General features: G+C 45.5%; 1 protein-coding gene across 1 annotated transcript in view; it reads left to right on the top strand.

The window, feature by feature from the left end:
• The first annotated feature begins 525 nt into the window (after window positions 1–525).
• The window catches only part of sh3d21 (SH3 domain containing 21), a 99,129-nt gene continuing 78,691 nt past the window's right edge, over window positions 526–20,963 (top strand). The window contains exons 1-3 of the mRNA XM_068006976.1: window positions 526–569; window positions 2,204–2,364; window positions 8,165–8,225. Of these exons, the coding sequence (XP_067863077.1) occupies window positions 566–569; window positions 2,204–2,364; window positions 8,165–8,225 (226 nt within the window). The 5' untranslated portion in view covers window positions 526–565. The remainder of the gene's footprint in view (window positions 570–2,203; window positions 2,365–8,164; window positions 8,226–20,963) is intronic.

Here is a 20,963-nt window from a genome sequence, read left to right on the forward strand (position 1 = left end):
CCGCCTGCCCTCTCAGGTGGATGTAAAAGACCCTGTAGCACTATTTCGAAGAGAGTTCTGGTGTCCTGGCCAATATTTATTCTTCAATCAACATCACTAATACAGATTACCCAGTCATTATTTCATTGCTGTTTGTGGGACTGTGCACAAATTAGCTGCCTCGTTACCTATATTACAACAGTGACTATACTTCAAATTGGCTGTAAAGTGCTTTATGACATGCTGAGGCAGTGAAAGGTACTTTATAAATGTAAGTCTTTCTATTCAGTAATATTTTCTCTCTCTCAGCTCTCAGGTATTTGAAAGCAGTGTCCCACCAGGAAATGTTTTTTTTCTTTAGTTTAGGATTGTTTCCCCAAACCTGTCCCACTGGTTCGTGTAGCTGCCTGTCCTCCTCTAGGCACATCCTGCGTCACAGTCACTTTGTTTATCTTTAATCTACAGATCCCTCCGGAGCCCGTTTTGTAATCAGTGCATCTCATTTTTGAGTTGCCTATTTTTAAGCGTGGCCTTTTGAAATCGTGTCTCGGCTGGTGCGGTGGGAGTATTTCGCAGAGCAACGAGCATGGGTAAGAGGTGTTCAGTTTAACGGGCACTGCGAATGGGAATTAGATAGCGGTCAACGGGAAAACGCAGAGCACAGTGTGCAATTAACACCGAGGAAGGAATGAGAAACATTCAGACTATCAGAACGGTATGTTCAGCCTGCCCTGGGTGAGCTGTACGAGACAATGAGTAATCAGACTGCTCCAGAGGAAGGGGGCATTCAGACTGACTTGGGAGGGTAACCTGACTGACCTGGGGAGGTCAAGACATTTTTCAGGGGAACATTCAGACTGCCTTTAAATCAGGTATCAATCTAGTGACCAAATTGCACCAAACTGCATGAAGCTGCAACACACCAAAAATTGCTAGAAGAATTTTCAATTTTCCAACACAAGAGAAGTATATTTGTATAAATAACCCGTCGGCAACTGCAGAGGAGATCGACTAGTATATATTAATAACATGCCAGCAACGCACTGGATAAACTTGGTTGATAAGCAAGATACTATCAACTGCACCAGGGGAGACTCAGACTGTCGCAGAGAAGTATTTAGACTATCGAGGGGATGGGGGGGCGTATTTGTAGTAAAGAAATTCCTGGTCAATAGTATCTTGCTTGTTTTACCCAGTGCATTGCTGGCTCGTTAGCGAGCTACGACTTTTTACTCAAGAAAAGCGGAGATTTGTGAATGTGGTCTTTAAAAATAATGAAAGGATTAGACCCAATCCGTGTGGATAGACTATATGAGGTAGATAGGTTGGGGAGGACCAGGGGATATGAGTATGAGATACGTAAGAGTAAATTAGTTGATAGACGGTACTTACTTTCGCAGAGAGTCGTTGACCTCTTGGATAAGTTGTGGGCTTGTGCAGTGAGTGTGGATTCACTGCAAACATTCAAAAACGAGCTATACAGGTGACTGAGACTGGCCAACATACGTATGTAAGAAGGTAGGTTGGTACTGGGGGACGTGTCTGTTAATCACTGTGATCTCCTGGAACTTGTTTGGTCGCCATCGCAGGTTGGAGAGGAATTTCTCAGGATGTGATAGCAGTGTTCAAAATGATATAAATGGGTTTTGATAGAGTAAATAAGGAGAAACTGTTTCCACTGGCAGGAGGGTCGGTAACCAGAGGACACGGATTTAAGATAATTGGCAAAAGAACCAGGGGTGATAAGGAGAATTTTTTTTACGCAGCGAGTTGTTATAATCTGGAATGCACGGCCTGAGAGGGAGGTGGAAGCAGATTTAATAGCAACTTTCAAAAGGGAATTGGATTAATAAATCCCACCCCCAAGCAGATTGCAGGAAAGGGATGGGAAGGAGAACGAAAAGAAGGTCAGGGAGAGCAGCCCTGTGGACGGAGATCCGCCAGTGACTGGTTGGTGGGAGGTGCCACCGTGGGAAACAGTCTTTAATCACCTGGATATCGAGAACCAATATTACAATCAGGGAAAACTAACTAGGCAACTGGAGGGGTTGCTGTCTAAGATGAACAAGTGTGCCAGGGGCATTATTGGGAGTCATGGTGTGCAAACGTTACACCATGACTGTACTCAGCTGATCTTTCACTGTCCGTTTTTGTATGCTCCTTCACCAGATTTCTGTACTTGATTCTCTCTTGACAATCCTTGTTTCTCTTTTGTCCCCCTTAGTGGAATTTGTCGCTGTGAGCTGCTTTGAAACCCAGGTGGAAGATAAGCTCACTCTCCAGGTTGGGGATATCATAAAGAATGCAAGGTGCACAGGAGAGAAAGGCTGGTGGGAAGGAGAGATAAACGGGAAAAGGGGCTATTTCCCGAGAACGTTTGTCGAGGTAAGTGAAGCCCGAATGTAGTGGGCAAATGGAATAACGTCAGGTTGTGGGTAGAATCTGATGCAGCGTAACCAAACCAACCTAGAAACCATAATCTACCTCTCTGGTTGGATGATCAAGCTTTGAATTGGCCAATGAAATAGCCATAAAATGTAAAATGCAATAACCTGATTGGCTACAGACTGCCCAAGTTGCGGAAACTGGGAGAAAATTCCTTGTTAAACAAGCTCATTCCATCTCTGAAAGGAGCATTCTAATTAAAGATACGATTAATTAGACCTGAGGTCTTTTAATTGGAACTTCCATTGGAATTTCCTTCTGATTTCCTCCTTCCTCCATGATTGAAGGTGCTGACTCTTTCTGACTATTCCACAGTCCGTGGCCAATCAGCACTTCACCCAAGTGGTCATCCTTCATGTGTGACCCTGGATAGCCAGTGCTAGCCAGTTATTTGACTGTGGTTGTCACAGGCAATGTCCTTTCCTGAATTCCGCACAGACACATTCTTCCTGCAGGAGTCACTGGATAGCAATCCAGAGTGGGAACCAGGACCGATTATCTATTCCCAAACACATCAAGGCCCATTATATTGCCTCATCCACCACTCCGACTGATGTCAGGGGTCAGACCTGAGATATCTCTGGTCATGTAAGGCTCAGTGCCACATCCCATGGTACTTCCGCCTTATGACCCATGGAGTAAGGCGTCATTATTGGTGGCGCTCCAATAGAATGGGTTTGTAGGATCCAGATTCCCAAAATGGTGCCCTGATAATGTTGGAGGGACATCAGTTCAATAAAATCAACTCAGACAGGGACAAGCAATTAGATAACAGAAGATTTAATTATGGTATACAATGCCTGTAAGAACAGGGGAGTGTACTATTCAACCATTAAACATTATTCTTTGCCAGCTCTTGCGATGGCTCAGTGAGTTTATCCATGGAGTAACTCGACCATTGAACCTGTCCGTGTGCAGATGGGCTAATGTTAACCGCTCAGAGCTGAGCGGCAAAGGGAAGCAACTGAATCTTTGGTATAAGTAAGAGTCATCGAGTCCTGGAGAGGGCCAGCAGAAAATAATGTTTCATGGTTTAGACTGGAGACCTCATAACCCTACAGGAGGCTCTTTGACATAATCGAAACATTCTTGCAATGGGAAAGAAAGTAGGGACTTGTTTTTATTTAGTTCCTTATCCCGTTTCTCAGGAGCGTCTTGGTGTGTTTCACAGTGAATTCCTTTGAAGTGCATGTCATTGCTATTCTGTAAACATTTGGCAACAAGGTGCCACACACAGCAATGAGATGAATAAACTGTTAATTTGTTTTGGTGGTGGTGTTCGCCGTGGGATCTTTAACTTCCACCAGAGCGGGTAACGGGAACTTGGTTTAACACCTCATCAGAAGGGTGGAGTGAATTCAAACCCGCTTCACAGCCATCAAAGGACAATGCTCGGACTGACTGCATCAGATAGTTCTCTGTCCCTCCATAATGACTATCTTTCAGATCCCACAGGACAGTCCTTCTATAAGGATAGAGGTGAAACCTATCAAAGGGGACTTACTTCAGTAGAGCAGAGGGTGATATCAATGACAAGTCTGTTAAACTGTACGGGGCGAGGGAGAAACAAAAAGAGGATTGTTGCATCCTGGTCTTTGATGATGGTCTTTAGGGATATTTACAACTGCTGTTTGGATGAGAAAATAACAATTTTTGGAATATAGTATATGAGTAATTGGAGTCATGACATGTGGTAAGTATCACATGCTTGGGAGGAAAAGGGGGACTTTGAACCGATGGTTCCCAAAACTCTCCACCATTGGGGGTTTTCCTCATCTCATGTCTGGGTCTGTTGTAGACTAATTGATAGAGATTGATTGCCATGATTAGTCAACAACTCCATTATCATTGTATCATGCAACTACCGGGATGGTAGAAGGCGAACTAGATGGACCGTAGTCTTGTATCGTCTAGAAATTCCTATGTTCCTACGAGTGGCCTTTTCTGGTTCTCACATTGCCTGACTCGTGTGTCAGAGTCCTGGACAGAGATGTACAACATACTTTAGCTGCTGTGTGAGCCGCCCACGGCTTTATGCTGGGAGGGTGTCAGCCTGGAGTTCCCCTTTTACTTCTAAGGTCAAGAAACTTAAATATGGGAGGAGAGGGGGTGAAGGTTAACCAACCATTGAAACCTGCTGTACTTCTCTACAGTGAGTAGGAATTAACTTTCAGGAGTGCAGCAAGGAGGCCCAGCTGTGCACAGGGGCCGGTGATGTTGACTCTCCCTCTAATGTGGTTCAACCTCTAACCAACAGATTAAAGAGATTATCCAGTTCCCCAATGGCTTTGTGGGCAAATGCTGTATTCAGTGTTGTACTGAGCCCTCCACACCAGGAGGTCCTGGGTCCAATCCCTGGTCTGTGCTCAGTTAACTGATCAAAGCCAGGGAGCAGTTGGAGCACCACAATTGGTCGTTCTTGGCCAGTGCTCCTGCTGTAAAGTGGACCTCAGCTGAGGATAACATTGAGCTTGCCTGTGATACCACCCCCATTGATCAGTATTCTGTTGACATTCACTGTCCAGGCTGACAATGGCCACTTGGGCAAGGTGCTGAAGGATTTCTAGTGCTCACTGCACGCCAGCAGTTTCTGGAGTCGAGGGGTACGGCAGTGTAGTGATTCCGGTCCTAGACTAGCAACTTGAAAGTTGTGTGTTCAAATCCCACCCTGGAAAGTCGGTAACGTTGAATCAATATATCTGGTGATTTATAGGTATTAGAAAGGTTGACCATGAAAGATGGACTGGCAGGGAAGGAAGCCTGGCCTATACATCTGGATTATGTAGTTGGCTCTTAGTGCCCTCTGAAGTGGCCCAGCAAGCCATTCAGTTGTGAAGACAGTTAGGGATAATTGTGGCCTTGCCAGAGTCACCCACATCCTGAGAACAAATACCAAAAATCAATAGAATTACATAACTACAAAAACCTTCTTAGTTGGAAAGTATTTTCTGAATAAGGAGCTTCTATTCTTCTTAGGATATGGAGAGCTGCTAGAGAGATGACTCTGTGAGCTGGATCAGTCCTTGTGCTGTTAGCAACATGCACAACATTCCTGTTGAAACCCAGTCCCTGAAGACAGGGCTACTGTCAGGTTTGTATATGAATAGCTCTCTGCAATGGTTTGGCTTTGTTAAGGGGTTGACTGAATCTATGGCAGGCATGGGACTGCTTCTATAGCCTTATTACCTCTCAGAAGGCAAGAGAAAAGGAAGAAGCAATAAAGGACAGAATAGTCATAAGATACCTTTGGATGAAAAAGGCCCTTCAGCCCATTTGACCCCATCCTTCTACAATAACAACCCTACCATCTTCCCATTATATCATTTAGCTGTTTCTTTAATTAGTCATGTGCCTTTGACTCAACCATCCTTCCTGGCAGTCCATTCTAGTCCTTGATTACTCCCTGTGTAAATACTTCTTGATATCTGTTCTAGTTTTGTGCATCACAACCCTGATTGTTATAAATTGGATAGCCAGGTGGTGAAGGATAGAATACTAGAGCCTGGTCTTCAGTTGCTTCCAAGCCTTTATTCACAGAGCTCAACATTACCACCCCACACCCTAGATAAGCTCTCCTATAAATGGATACAAGAGAGTCCCCAATTAACATGCACCACCTGAATACAATTAACACTAATTGATATAAATCACATGGATACAATTAACACTGATCCCACACCCTCTTGTTCGGCTGCTCTGGCATACCTGAAAGTATTGTTTTGATTTTAGTTTATCCTGTTAAGTATCTTTTATCCCTCTACAAGGTTCCCTCTGAGACACCTCTTTGAAGCTGAAGAGTCCTAGCTTATACTGTTCGCTCCACAGCTCCTCCCGAGTGCCGCCGACAGCTGCGATCGGCCCCTCCCTCCCGCTCTCCTCTCCCCCTGGTGAGGCGGGCGGTCTGAAATTCGACCTGGCCGAAGGGAGCGCTGCCTGTGGGGGCGTGACAGGTGATGGCAGATCACCCACATTATTTAGATAAGGCCCGAGGCCCAACTTCAGGCCAGTCTTGGGCCTTCCGGTTCGGGTATGCGATGCCACCACATCACCGCCTTCCCACCCGAAACTGGGCACCGGCTAATTCCTACCCCGGTGTGAGTAGGCTATTCATTATTGCGGGCCATCACAGCTGGGCGTGACCCTGTCCTTACCCAACAACCACCCGTGTACATTGACCAAGAGTGCGAGCTCAGGCCGATTTTCTCTCTTTCACCCAGGGGCACTTAGGCCAATTGTAGAGTCCAACCACTGCCCCGACTCAGATCACCACAGACCGGGGACTTAATCTGGGTCTGTAGGCCTCAGTTTCACAGCAGGCGGTGCATGTACAGAGTAGGGGTCGCCAACCCTCCAGGATTGTCCTGGAGTCTCCAGGAATTAAAGATTAATCTCCTGGACATTGCTGCGAGCAAAACCCGGGAGAAAAATCACATTGAAAAATTGTGTGTTTTTATTTCATTTTCTTTAAATACTTTCATTTGTTCGTTATAATAATATTGGAGATGGGGGATAAAGGGTTGTTTGACTGGGCGGGGCGGTTGGAGGTGAGAGGTCATTAGATGAAACCTCCAGGAATACATCCAACAAGAGTTGGCAACCCGAGTACAGACTGGGTCATCAGGGCAGCTCATTGTGTTGGTCTTTGCTTTAACATCCTTCAGATGAGAGTGTGGTACCTACTGCAGGCACCGATTGTGTGCTGGCTGTCGCATGGGACACCGTGTTTCATGTAGAGTGAAATCAGTCGGCCTCGTAAATATCAAGGTGGGGGGGGTCGAGATTCTGCTTGTTTCTGCTCTAATATCTTCTCTGTCCGGGGGGGAATCGGCCGCACCAGCGCAAAACACCCGGGAATTTTAAACATAAGCAGAGTTACGCCCGAAACCACTTACGTTTGTGTTTTCCGCGATCTTTTACACTGGTTTAAGATTCAATTCGTCCAAATCAGGGCCCGCCCACAAAACTGACCACGCCCCCAGGTTGACATTGCGAGATTCCGCTGATTGGGCTGGCCTGGGAAGGCTCTTCAAACTGAGCTCATTTCCTTGGGAGCACTGGCACCAGTAGGCATGTTTTAAAAGTTTTTACATATTAAAAAATATTTCATTTACCGAGAAACTGACTAGCGTACATCATTTTCAGTGATTTAAAATCGGGTTACTCACAGGTGGAGGACTGGACGCCCTCATTAAAAATGCTTATCTTTGGTGATAAACCCAATTTTCAGCTGTACGAATAAAACTGCACCAGGTTACCACTCTTAAATACCTCAACAAATACTTTTTAATGGAAAGGAACTAAAATAAACGATTACGTTCCATTACGCTGCCCGATTGTGCTGGTTCTTGGAAGATTTTACGTTTGTGATTATGCAAATTAATTATATCGGAAAATTGAACTGTAACCAAACCAGCGCAATTTCGGGCACAATTTCCCGATTGCGCCTAAAGCAGAAACTGTAACCCCCCCCCCATTTACCCTCATAATATAAATATTCTGAAACTGAATTAGTTGTAATGATAACAGGAAGAAGAAGGTAGCAATATTTAAAATTAAGAAGACTCTTGTGTATGAAGCTGAAAGGGTTTCACACAGTGCCTCCTGGTTTGACATTCAACTACTGACTAATTACTGAGGGGAGTTTCACTAGAAACAGTTGCATTCACAAACACCCAACTGAACTATTCAGAGTGTCTGAGGTGAAGAGAGTTCAGTACAAACCAATGTGTGTGTTTTACAGGAAGTGCCATCTCACGCCGTTGCCGATGGAAACCGTATACAGCCTCGTTCTATTCGGAGAAGTAAGTGAAGGCTTCTATTCAGTATTTAGTGGAGAGAGCAAAAGCGCCAGCATTTATTAGCCAGGTGGAATGCTTTCCTGATCCTTCATGACCTAGCCTGTCCAGCTGAGGCCTGATGTTCTGAGCCAAGCAGCTGTGCCACATTTACCAGGAGCCACCACATGGCCCAGCCTCCATCGTGATACATGTGCAAAGAGCATCACCATACTGTGAGGCTGATGTGGCAGAACCAAGCAACCAGGCTATAACTCCCAGAATCTACTGCAGGCGTTCCATTTCCCCAAGATCACAAGATAACTATGGATGAGGAAGGCCGTTTGGATATATCTTCGTTCACCCATCCAGAAAGACGTGGAAGGGCACTCCTGCCCTTCCTGGCCCCACAAAGGAAAGAACAACACTTACCCCTTTTTTCAGCCTCATCTGGGGCTGCAGCGAGCTTCCCCGCTCAGGCCTGAGTTAAAATTGCAGTCATGTCCTGATGACATCATCGGGACCTGACACGCTTTTGTAAAGAAGGACCCCACTGGCAATGAAAGGGAGGGGGCAGGGGATGTCCTTGCTGCCTGCGAATGGTGGGATCTTGGCAGTTCCAGGGTGAGTAAGCAATTTGGGGCATTTTTATTTGCCACCCTACCCGGATTCCGCTGTGCAGGTTAGGTTACAATCGACCCCTCAGTCTTTGATGTAAAACAATCCTACATATATATATAAAAAGAAAGAGAAAGAAAGCCAGTCATTTTATGTTATTTTTTTTCTGAACTTAATAACCAGGCACAAGGAGAGGAGGCTAGGATTTACAAGCATCTGCCAATCTATAGCACCGTCTATCAGCCATTAGCCTGTAAATGAACTAATGTAAGGAATCTTACAACACCAGGTTATAGTCCAACAAATTTATTTTAAAATCACAAGCTTTCGGAGATTATCTCCTTCGTCAGATGAATGAATGAAAAGGTTCTCAAATCGCATATCTTATACTATGTTGGGACAGCATCACACCAATCAAAAGGTGTCGTTGTTATTCAAACAGGCCAATCACGGAGAACAGCACGTCCCAGTACACTCGATATACATTGTGTCTATTACACAGGCAGGCAGAAAGAAACTCAAAATGGCAGAGAGAGAGAGAGAGAGAATTTTAAAAAACATATAAATTTTTTCCCCCTTTTTTGCTGGTGGGGTTACGTGTAGCGTGACATGAACCCAAGATCCCGGTTGAGGCCGTCCTCATGGGTGCGGAACTTGGCTATCAACTTCTGCTCGACGATTTTGCGTTGTCGTGTGTCTCGAAGGCCGCCTTGGAGAACGCTTACCCGAAGATCGGTGGCTGAATGTCCTTGACTGCTAAAGTGTTCCCCGACTGGGAGGGAACCCTCCTGTTTGGCGATTGTTGCGCGGTGTCCGTTCATCCGTTGTCGCAGCGTCTGCATGGTCTCGCCAATGTACCATGCTCCGGGGCATCCTTTCCTGCAACGTATGAGGTAAACAACGTTGGCCGAGTCACAGGAGTATGAACCATGTACCTGGTGGGTGGTGTCCTCTCGTGTGATGGTGGTATCCGTGTCGATGATCTGGCATGTCTTGCAGAGGTTGCCGTGGCAGGGTTGTGTGGTGTCGTGGACGCTGTTCTCCTGAAAACTGGGTAATTTGCTGCGAACGATGGTCTGTTTGAGGTTGGGTGGCTGTTTAAAGGCGAGCAGTGGAGGCGTGGGGATGGCCTTAGCGAGGTGTTCGTCGTCATCGATGACAAGTTGAAGGCTGCGTAGAATGAACTGAATGTAAATGAACTGAGGATGTTTAAATTATGGGGGTAATTTTCTGAGTGTCTGTCTGGAGGGACAACCTCTTGTCCGTTGCCTGTGTGTACCCATAAATTTACTCGCTATGTCTTTCTAGGAATGCCCCAGTTGGGGCCTTAACAGGACAGGCCAGAATAAACACAGCTAAACATCACCATCATGCTCCAGATCCTAGACTTATTGTGAGCAATGGCAGGGGTTTGTGAACTAGTGCACATCTGCATTGCTTGGTCCAAAGATTTCCATCAGGGTTGCCAGCTGTTGCTAAGTATAACACTGGACAAAAGGGGATGGGTTGGGGCAGGGGAGAGGGGCAAGATCTGGGCTTGTTCTGATGTTCGTCTCGCTGCTGATGATAAAAATCCATAGACAATCTTAATAAGTAAAATCTCCACATCATGAGACACAGGGCTCACTGGAAATAATACATTTTTATTTCAAAAGCCAGATCTTTTGTGCCCACTTTACATTTTAGAAAATTTCAGTCAGCTTGCTGAAAAACTGGCCCTTCTCCTTCAAAACGAGACCTTTAAGTCTAGAGAAAGATGTGAATCAAAAGTCATTACAGACTGTTAAACTGTTATCCACATACCCCGCCCTGTGCTGTCTATACATTGAGTCAGGCTAAATTACAAGTTCTCTTCTAATTACTATTTACTTTTTGTATTTTGCTGATCAAGATCAGGGATATTAGCACTGGGAATTGGATAATTTACCCTTTATGACGATTAGATTTGGTACAGGGAAGTTTATAAGATATTAAGGGGAATGGATAGGGTGGATAGAGAGAAACTATTTCCGCTGGTTGGGGATTCTAGGAGTAGGGGGCACAGTCTAAAAATTAGAGCCAGACCTTTCAGGAATGAGATTAGAAAACATTTCTACACACAAAGGGTGGTAGAAGTTTGGAACTCTCTTCCGCAAACGGCAATTGATACTAGCTCAATTGCTAAATTTAAATGTGAGATAGATAGCTTTTTGGCAACCAAAGGTATTAAGGGATATGGGCCAAAGGCAGGTATATGGAGTTAGATCACAGATCGGCCATGATCTTATCAAATGGCGGAGCAGGCACGAGGGGCTGAATGGCCTACTCCTGTTCCTATGTTCCTATGTTTCCTATTTGCCCCTTTTTGGCGATTAGATTTGGCATCAAATAGACTCAAGTAAAGTATCGCACAGATAAAGCTCCCTCTATTACGTCCGGAAATAAAACTTAATGCCAACCTCAGAAGACCATCCCATATTGCATCAGTGTGAGTTGTGCCTCTGGTAATGGAATGCTGGGATCTATGATGACAGGATGTGGTGGTGTAGTGGTTATGTTACTGGACTAGTAATTCAGAGAGCAGGAGTGCAAATCCCACCAGGGCAATTTGAGAATTTGAATTCAGTTTAAAGAAATCTGGAATCAAAAGCCGGTATCAGTAAAAGTGACCATGAAGCTGTCGGGTTGTCATAAAAACCCAACTGGTTCACTAATACCCTTTAGGGAACAAAACCTTCCCCTCCTTACCCGGTCTGGCCTCCAGTTCCCACACCAACGTGGTTGACTCTTAACTGCCTAGCAAGCCACTCAGTTCAAGAAGAAGGCCCACCACCACCTTCTCAGGGCAACTAGGGATGGGCAAGAAATGCCAGCCTTGCCAACGATGCCCACATCCCAAGAATGAATATTAACAAAAGAGAGAGAGAGAGAGAGCACATTAACGTTTCAGAAACATCTTAAAGTATTTCACATAGAATGAACTACTTTGAAGTGAAGTGATTGTTGATACATGAGCAAATGCCACAGCCATTTGGTGCACAACAATATCCCACGAACAGCAATGAAGAACCAGTTTATCTGTTTCTGGTTAGTATTGGTTGAGGGAGGTATGTTGGGCAGGGCAACAGAAAACTCCCTGCTCTTCTTGAAACAACACTTTGGGATTTTTAATGTCAACCTGAACAGGCAGACTGGATCTTGGTCTAAAGTTTCATCGGTAAGATGAATACCCATTGCCAGTTCCTAGCACGCCAACAGATTTTGTGCATGATGTTTGGGCGTGGTGAACTTGACAGCAATGGTTGCTGCGTTGGCAATTTTCCGGATCAGAAGACAACTGAAGCATGAAAGGAGGGACCTGAATCTACACGTACATATCTGTCTGGTTTCCCTCAGGCTGGTTCACTGAGAATTCCTGTGAGGTAAGTGTTAGGATGCATAATAAGGGTTTAAAGGCACAGTATCCCAATCAGTCTGAAACTGTTAAGGTGCTTTTATATTGCCACTTGTTTACAACAACAGCAACTTGCATTTTTATCGCGCCTTAAATGTCCCAAGTCACTTCACAGAGGAGTAATCAAAAAAATCATGTTTCATTTGGATTGCAGGAGATTGGTGCCCACTCATCACCTCCTGTACTTATGCCGCTAAATCCAGCTTCCTTACCCTGGCAGCAGAATTATGGACCGCAAATAAACTGAGTGTATGATTCTGCAGGCAAGATTAGACTGCTCAATTAATGGTGTAAACACAAGGAGCTGGAGCACGCACCACAGGCTCCCATAACTTGAAGAACTCCTGCAGCAATGTCCTAAGGCTGAGATGATTGGCCTCCAACAACCACTACCATCTTCCTTTGTGCTAGGTATGACTCCAGCCACTGGAGAGTTTTCCCCCTGATTCCCATTGACTTCAATTTTACTAGGGCTCCTTGGTGCCACACTCGGTCAAATGCTGCCTTGATGTCAAGGGCAGTCACTCTCACCTCACCTCTGGAATTCAGCTCTTTTGTCCATGTTTGGACCAAGGCTGTAATGAGGTCTGGAGCCGAGTGGTCCTGGCAGAGCCCAAACTAGCATCGATGAGCAGATTATTGGTGAGTAAGTGCAGCTTGATAGCACTGTCGACGACACCTTCCATCACTGTGCTGATGATTGAGAGTAGACTGTTGGGGCGGTAATTGGCCGGATTGGATTTGTCCTGCTTTTTGTGGACAGGAAATATCTGGGCAATTTTCCACATTGTCGGGTAGATTGTCGGAGGTGTCGTCTTTTAGATGAGACCTTAAACTGAAGCCTTATTTACCCTCTCAAGTGGCTGTAGGAGATCCTGTGGCACTATTTGAAGAAGAGCAGGGGGAGTTCTCCCTGTGTCCTGGCAAACATTTATCTCTGGTCATTTATCTCATTGTTGTTTGTGGGACCTAGCTGTGTGCAATTTACTTCCACATTTCCTTGTATTCCAATAGTGACTACACTTCAAAACTACTTCATTAGCTGTAAAATGCTTTGAAGTGTCCTGAGGACATAAAAGGTGCAATATAAATACAAGTTCTTTCTCTCCCTGACGAGGCCTCATTGAGCTTTCTGCTTTCAATAAGAAGCAGCCTCACTGGACGGAATAATGGAGACAAAAACCTTGGGCCCTGTGGGATCTTCCTTCTGAACGAATGAGTTAAGTTAGAGAGAATGGCCTTTCCTCATCCGTGTTTATCTTGAGATCTCTATTAGTGTGTTGTGTATCTGATTGAGCCTTTCCTTTGAAACACTCTCACATACTTTAAATAGCATCTTTTTAAGTCCCAATTTTGGAGCTTTGTGTAGGACCTGAAATTCAGGTCCTGCCGCATTCCACAGTGTCATGCTGGCCAAACCGGCCGGGCAAATGTTAGGGCTGAGAGTTGAGGGTGGAACATCTGATCAGTGAAGCTCATATGTGAATGCTTCACACACTCGTTTTTTTTTTTTTATTCGTTCACGGGATGTGGGCGTCGCTGGCAAGGCCAGCATATATTGCCCATCCCTAATTGCCCTCGAGAAGGTGGTGGTGAGCCGCCTTCTTGAACCGCTGCAGTCCGTGTGGTGACGGTTCTCCCACAGTGCTGTTAGGAAGGGAGTTCCAGGATTTTGACCCAGCGACAATGAAGGAACGGCGATATATTTCCAAGTCGGGATGGTGTGTGACTTGGAGGGGAACGTGCAGGTGGTGTTGTTCCCATGCGCCTGCTGCCCTTGTCCTTCTAGGTGGTAGAGGTCGCGGGTTTGGGAGGTGCTGTCGAAGATGCCTTGGCGAGTTGCTGCAGTGCATCCTGTGGATGGTGCACACTGCAGCCACAGTGCGCCGGTGGTGAAGGGAGTGAATGTTTAGGGTGGTGGATGGGGTGCCAATCAAGCGGGCTGCTTTATCTTGGATGGTGTCGAGCTTCTTGAGTGTTGTTGGAGCTGCACTCATCCAGGCAAGTGGAGAGTATTCCATCACACTCCTGACTTGTGCCTTGTAGATGGTGGAAAGGCTTTGGGGAGTCAGGAGGTGAGTCACTCGCCGCAGAATACCCAGCCTCTGACCTGCTCTCGTAGCCACAGTATTTATATGGCTGGTCCAGTTAAGTTTCTGGTCAATGGTGACCCCCGGGATGTTGATGGTGGGGGATTCGGCGATGGTAATGCCGTTGAATGTCAAGGGGAGGTGGTTAGACTCTCTCTTGTTGGAGATGGTCATTGCCTGGCACTTATCTGGCGTGAATGTTACTTGCCACTTATCAGCCCAAGCCTGGATGTTGTCCAGGTCTTGTTGCATGCGGGCTCGGACTGCTTCATTATCTGAGGGGTTGCGAATGGAACTGAACACTGGCAGTAATCAGCGAACATCCCCATTTCTGACCTTATGATGGAGGGAAGGTCATTGATGAAGCAGCTGAAGATGGTTGGGCCTAGGACACTGCCCTGAGGAACTCCTGCAGCAATGCCCTGGGGCTGAGATGATTGGCCTCCAACAACCACTACCATCTTCCTTTGTGCTAGGTATGACTCCAGCCACTGGAGAGTTTTCCCCCTGATTCCCATTGACTTCAATTTTACTAAGGCTCCTTGGTGCCACACTCGGTCAAATGCTGCCTTGATGTCAAGGGCAGTCACTCTCACCTCACCTCGAATTCAGCTCTTTTGTCCATGTTTGGACCAAGGCTGTAATGAGGTCTGGAGCCGAGTGGTCCTGGCGGAACCCAAACGGAGCATCGGTGAGCAGGTTATTGGTGAGTAAGTGCCGCTTGATAGCACTGTCGACGACACCTTCCATCACTTTGCTGATGATTGAGAGTAGACTGATGGGGCGGTAATTGGCCGGATTTGATTTGTCCTGCTTTTTGTGGATAGGACATACCTGGGCAATTTTCCACATTGTCGGGTGGATGCCAGTGTTGTAGCTGTACTGGAACAGCTTGGCTAGAGGCGCAGCTAGTTCTGGAGCACAAGTCTTCAGCACTACAGCTGGGATGTTGTCAGGGCCCATAGACTTTGCTGTATCCAGTGCACTCAGCCGTTTCTTGATATCCCGTGGAGTGAATCGAATTGGCCGAAGACTGGCTTCCGTGATGGTGGGGATATCGGGAGGAGGCTGAGATGGATTATCCACTCGGCACTTCTGGCTGAAGATGGTTGCAAACGCTTCAGCCTTGTCTTTTGCACTCACGTGCTGGACTCCGCCATCATTGAGAATGGGGATGTTTGCAGAGCCTCCTCCTCCCGTTAGTTGTTTAATTGTCCACCACCATTCACGACTGGATGTGGCAGGACTGCAGAGCTTTGATCTGATCCGTTGGTTGTGGAATCGCTTAGCTCTGTCTATAGCATGTTGCTTCCGCTGTTTAGCATGCATGTAGTCCTGAGTTGTAGCTTCACCAGGTTGGCACCTCATTTTTAGGTACGCCTGGTGCTGCTCCTGGCATGCTCTTCTACACTCCTCATTGAACCAGGGTTGATCCCCTGGCTTGTTGGTAATGGTAGAGTGAGGAATATGCCGGGCCATGAGGTTACAGATTGTGCTGGAATACAATTCTGCTGCTGCTGATGGCCCACAGCGCCTCTTGGATGCCCAGTTTTGAGCTGCTAGATCTGTTCTGAATCTATCCCATTTCGCACGGTGGTAGTGCCACATTCCTGTGTAAAAATAACACATACAGACCAGGAATATGGCATGAGTAGCAGGTGTGGATTAACGTACACGCCTGTGGGGCTCAACCACAAATATAGGAACATTAGGAGCAGGAGGAGGCCAATCAGCCCCACTGCTCTGCCATTCAATTAGGTTAACCTCAACTCCATTTTCCTGCTTTTGTTCCATCCCCCTCAACACCCTTACCCAATAAAAATTTATCGATCTCAGCCTTGAACGCTCCAATTGACCCCCAGCATCCACAACCTTTTGGGGGATAGAGTTCCAGATTTCCACTAAACTTTGTGTGAAGAAACGCTTCCTGATTTTACTCCTGAATGGCCTGGCTCTAATTGTAAGGTCATGAACTCTTGTTCTGCGTTCTCCCACCAGAGGAAATAGTTTCTCCGTATCTACCCTATCGAATCCTTTTACCATATTAAACATCTCGATCAGATCACCCCTCAATCTTCTAAGCTCAAGGGAATACAAGCCAAGCTTACGTAATTTGTCCTTATAATTTAACCCTCTAAACCCCGGGGCCCCTGCCAGAGGCCCAGTGCAAATATGGGGCCCCTGTTAAAACACATTTGTGTTTTAATGGATCGGGACGGGGGCTGAGAGGGGGGTGGTGATATTGTGCAGAGGCTACTTTGGGGGAGGTGCGGAGGGGCCCTGAATGTGCTTGATGCCCAGGGCCCCAAAGGTTCTTAATCCATCTCTGACAGGTGGTGAGCTTCACTCTGCAAACAAACAGAATGAGACAGATCACAAACCCGTTTATTTTTAGGATCAAGATGTATCAAAATAGCATCACGTTTTAAAACCGAAAAGAGTGAGTCTCATTCCAAATTGCGTGAGAGTTGGCAAGCCAGGTCATACCGCCCAGTGCTGCAAACAGTGTCAGCCATGGCTCGGGGGGCAGCACTCTCAGCTCTGAGTCAGAAGGTCGTGGATCCCGTTCCAGAGAATTAAACATGAACTCCAGGCTGACACTCCAGTGCAGCACTGAAGGAGTGCAGCACTGTCAGTGGTGCCGTCTTTTGGATGAGACGTTAAACCGAGGCCCGATCTGCCCTTTCAGGTGGACGTAAAAGATCCCATGGCACTTTTTTAAAGAAGAGCAGGGGAGTTCTCCCCTGTGCCCTGACCAATATTTATCCCTCAACCAACATCACTAAAACAGATTATCAGATCATTACCACATTGCTGTTTGTGGGACCTTGTTATGCCCAAATTGACTGCTGCGTTTCCTACATTACTTTCTTTCTTTCTTTCCTTCTTTCTTTCTTTCTTCAATTTATTTCACGACTTTCACCCTGGTGATGATTGTCTCTTGTGCCCCTCAATCTGCTGCTTATTTATTGGATGACCATTAGATCTCTAAAAGGCATTTCTTTTGCCCCTCATATAGTGAACTCTAATCTGCAGAGCCTCCTCAGTAAATCCGCCCTTCCTGTGCCTTCCTCTCTCTATTGTGTTTCACATTTGTTCACTCCCCAGCTGTACATGCTCACTGTGCACTATTATAATCCTTTCACACCAGTTGTACTAGTTAAAGTGTGGTTAAACAACTTTACAGGAGGTGTGATCAGATGGGGTTGTGTTAGTACTAAGTTACCCTCAGTGCGCTGAGTAAATGAAACTCTGCAGTGTTCAAATAGCACAGAGATAATAGATGCATTGGTATTAATTTTCCAAAATTCCATAGATTCTGGAAGGGTCCCCTCAGATTGGAAAATAGCAAAAGTAACTACTCTATTCAAGAAAGGAGGGAGACAGAAAGCAGGAAACTACAGGCCATAGCATCTGTCATAGGGAAAATGCTAGAATCTATTATCAAGGAGGTTATAGCAGGGCACTTAGAAAATCTCAATGCAATCAGGCAGAGTCAACACGGCTTTGTGAAAGGGAAATCGTGTTTGACTAATTTATTAGAGTTCTTTGACAAAGTAACAAGCAACCTGGATAAAGGGGATCCTGGTGGATGTTGGATTTCCAGAAGGCTTTTGACAAGGTCACATCAAAGGCTACTGCATAAAATAAGAGCTCATGGTGTAGTGGGTAACATATTAGCATGGATAAAGGATTGGTTAGCTAACAGGAAACAAAGAGTAGGCAAAAATGGGTCATTTTCAGGTTGGCAGGATGTAACGAGTGGAGTGCCACAGGGATCAGTGCTGGGCTCTCAACTATTTACAATCTATATCAATGACTTGGATGAAGGGACCGAATGAATGGTTGCTAAATTTGCTGATATCACAAAGGTAGGTAGGAAAGTAAGTTGTGAAGAGGACATAAGGAGTCTGCAAAGGGATATAGATAGGTTAAGTGAGTGGGCAAAAATTTGGCAGATGGAGTATAATGTGGGAAAATGTGAACTTGTCCACTTTGGCAGGAGGAATAGAAAAGCAGTATATTGTTTAAATAGAGAGAGATCGCAGAACTCTGAGGTACAGAGGGATCTGGGTGTCCTAGTACATGAAACACAAAAAGTTAGTATGCAGGTACAGCAAGTGATTAGGAAGGCAAATGGAATATTGTCATTTATTGCAAGGGGAATGGAATATAAAAGTAGAGATGTTTTGCTACAGTTGTACAGGGCATTGGTGAGACCACATCTAGAATACTGTGTGCAGGTTTGGTCTCCTTATTTAAGAAAGGACATAATTGCTTTGGAGGCGGTTCAGAGAAGGTTCACTCGACTGATTCCTGGGATGAGGGGGTTATCTTATGAGGAAAGGTTGGACAAGTTGGGCCTGTATACACTGGAGTTTAGAAGAATGAGGGGTGATCTTATTGAAACATGTAAGATCCTGAGGGGACTAGAAGGGGTAGAAGCTGAGAGGATGTTTTCACTTGTGGGAGAGACTAGAACTAGGGGCCACAGTTTAAAAATAAGGGGTCTCCCATTTAAGACGGAGATGAGGAGAAATTTTATTTCTCAGAGGGTCGTGGGTCTGTCCCTTCCCCGGTGGAGGCAGGGTCATTGAATATTTTTAAGGCTGAGTTAGATAGATTCCTGATTAACAAGGGAGTCAAAGGTTATAGTAGACAGACGGGAAAGTAGGGTTGAGGTCACAATAAGATCAGCCATGATCTTATAAAATGGCAGAGCAGGCTTGAGGGGCCGAATGGTCTACTCCTGCTTTTAATTCGTATGTTCGTATGTAGCACATGGATCTTGTTATTCATCGGTCTGTGAGAGTGGACCTCGAGTAAATTGCTGGTCAGGGCTGAACAGAATTGTTACCCTTCAATAAAAACAAGTTCCCTTCATTTAAACATCTCAGTCGATCATCCCATGGTCTTGCATCTGCAATATTTTCTGTTTGTCTCAATCTTCTACATCACAGGCGGGCAGGAAGTGGTGTGAATTTCCCCTGCAAATGATTGAAAGGAAACATTGAGCCTAACAGATTCACAAACACATCCTGTGATGTTTCCATTTGCACTGACTGTGTTACTGCACCTCATATTTCATGGGGTAGTTTTCACAGCGCACTCCCCACCTGTATTCATTCACTCCGTGCTATTTATAATCCTTACACATCAATTGTGCTGGTTGAGGAGTGAGTAAACAGTGTTAGAACAGCTGTGATCAGATTGGCCGTGCTAGGTTACTATTACATTTCCCGCACCTGGCCCCACCTTATCTCCAATATCCTCCAGCCTTATAGCCCATTATATCCTCCCCACATCCTTTGTTCCTCTGACTCTGGTCGTTTGTGCATCCACCACCCCCACCCCCTCTCTTCGCCCCATCGTTGGTGACAGAGTCTTCAACCACCGTGGTCTCACTCCCTGCAACTCCCTTTCTAAATCCCACCACCTCTCGCCTTCTCTCTCCTGCTTTTAGAGCCTTCTCAAAACCCATCTTTCCAACCAGGGTTTTGGTCATCTCTCCTAACCTTTCCCTCTACGGTTTGGAATCTGCTTCCTTTTTTTAACATTGAAGGCCCTATATAAATGCAAGTTGTTGTTGTAGTAGTAATAATAATAGTAGTACTATTAATAGTAGTAATAGTAGTGGTATCAGATCCTCAAACATATTTAAATCAAACAGATTTAAGGTAATTGGCTAAAGAACCAGAGGCGAGATGAGAATTTCTTATATGCAGCAAGTTATTATGATCTGGAGTGCACTGCCTGATAGGGTGGTGGAAGCAGATTCAATAATAACTTTCAAAAGGGAATTGGATAAATACTTGAAGGGGAAAAAATTGCAGTGCCACAGGGAATGGGCTGGGGAGTGGGACTAATTGGATAGCTCTTTCGAAGAGGCACGAAGGGCCGTACGTCCTCCTTCTGTGCTGTATCACTCTCTGATTCTATGATTCAATAGGGTATTGAAAAGTTCAAGCTCACACTTCAATCCTTCCAGCAGCGCAATTTTCTGCCGCAGGGTTAAAATCGCCCCCTAAGTGTGTTTGGGCCTTCAGCACAGAACTGCAACCAAATGGCAATGTCACTCAGAGAGGCCTTGGGATGGCTGGTGTTGAAAAATGAATGAAGGGGGTGCAGTAGGAAATATAGAATCATAGAATCATTACAGCACAGAAGGAGGCCATTCAACCCATCGAGCCTGTGCCAGTTCTTTGTAAGAGCAATCCAGTTAGTCCCATTCCCCTGCTCTTTCCCCGTAGCCCTGCAAATTATTTCTCTTCATATATTTATCCAATTCCTTTTTGAAGGCCACGATTGAATTTGCATCCACCATCGTTTCAGGCAGCACATTCTAGATCATAACAACTCGCTGTGTAAAAAAGTTTTTCCTCATGTCACCTTTGGTTCTTTTGCCAATCACCTTAAACTTATATCCTCTGGTTCTCGACCATTCCGCCAATGGAAACAGTTTCTCTTTATTTACTTTATCTAAACCCATCATGATTTTGAACACTTCTATCAAATCTCCTCTCAACTTCTCTGCTCTAAGGAGAACAACCTCAGCTTCTCCAGCCTATCCACGTAATTGAAGTCCATCATCTCTGGAACCCTGGAACCATTCTAGTAAATCTT

This window comes from Heptranchias perlo, chromosome 26 (genome assembly GCF_035084215.1).
Source record: "Heptranchias perlo isolate sHepPer1 chromosome 26, sHepPer1.hap1, whole genome shotgun sequence".
In the NCBI taxonomy this organism is placed as follows: domain Eukaryota; kingdom Metazoa; phylum Chordata; class Chondrichthyes; order Hexanchiformes; family Hexanchidae; genus Heptranchias; species Heptranchias perlo.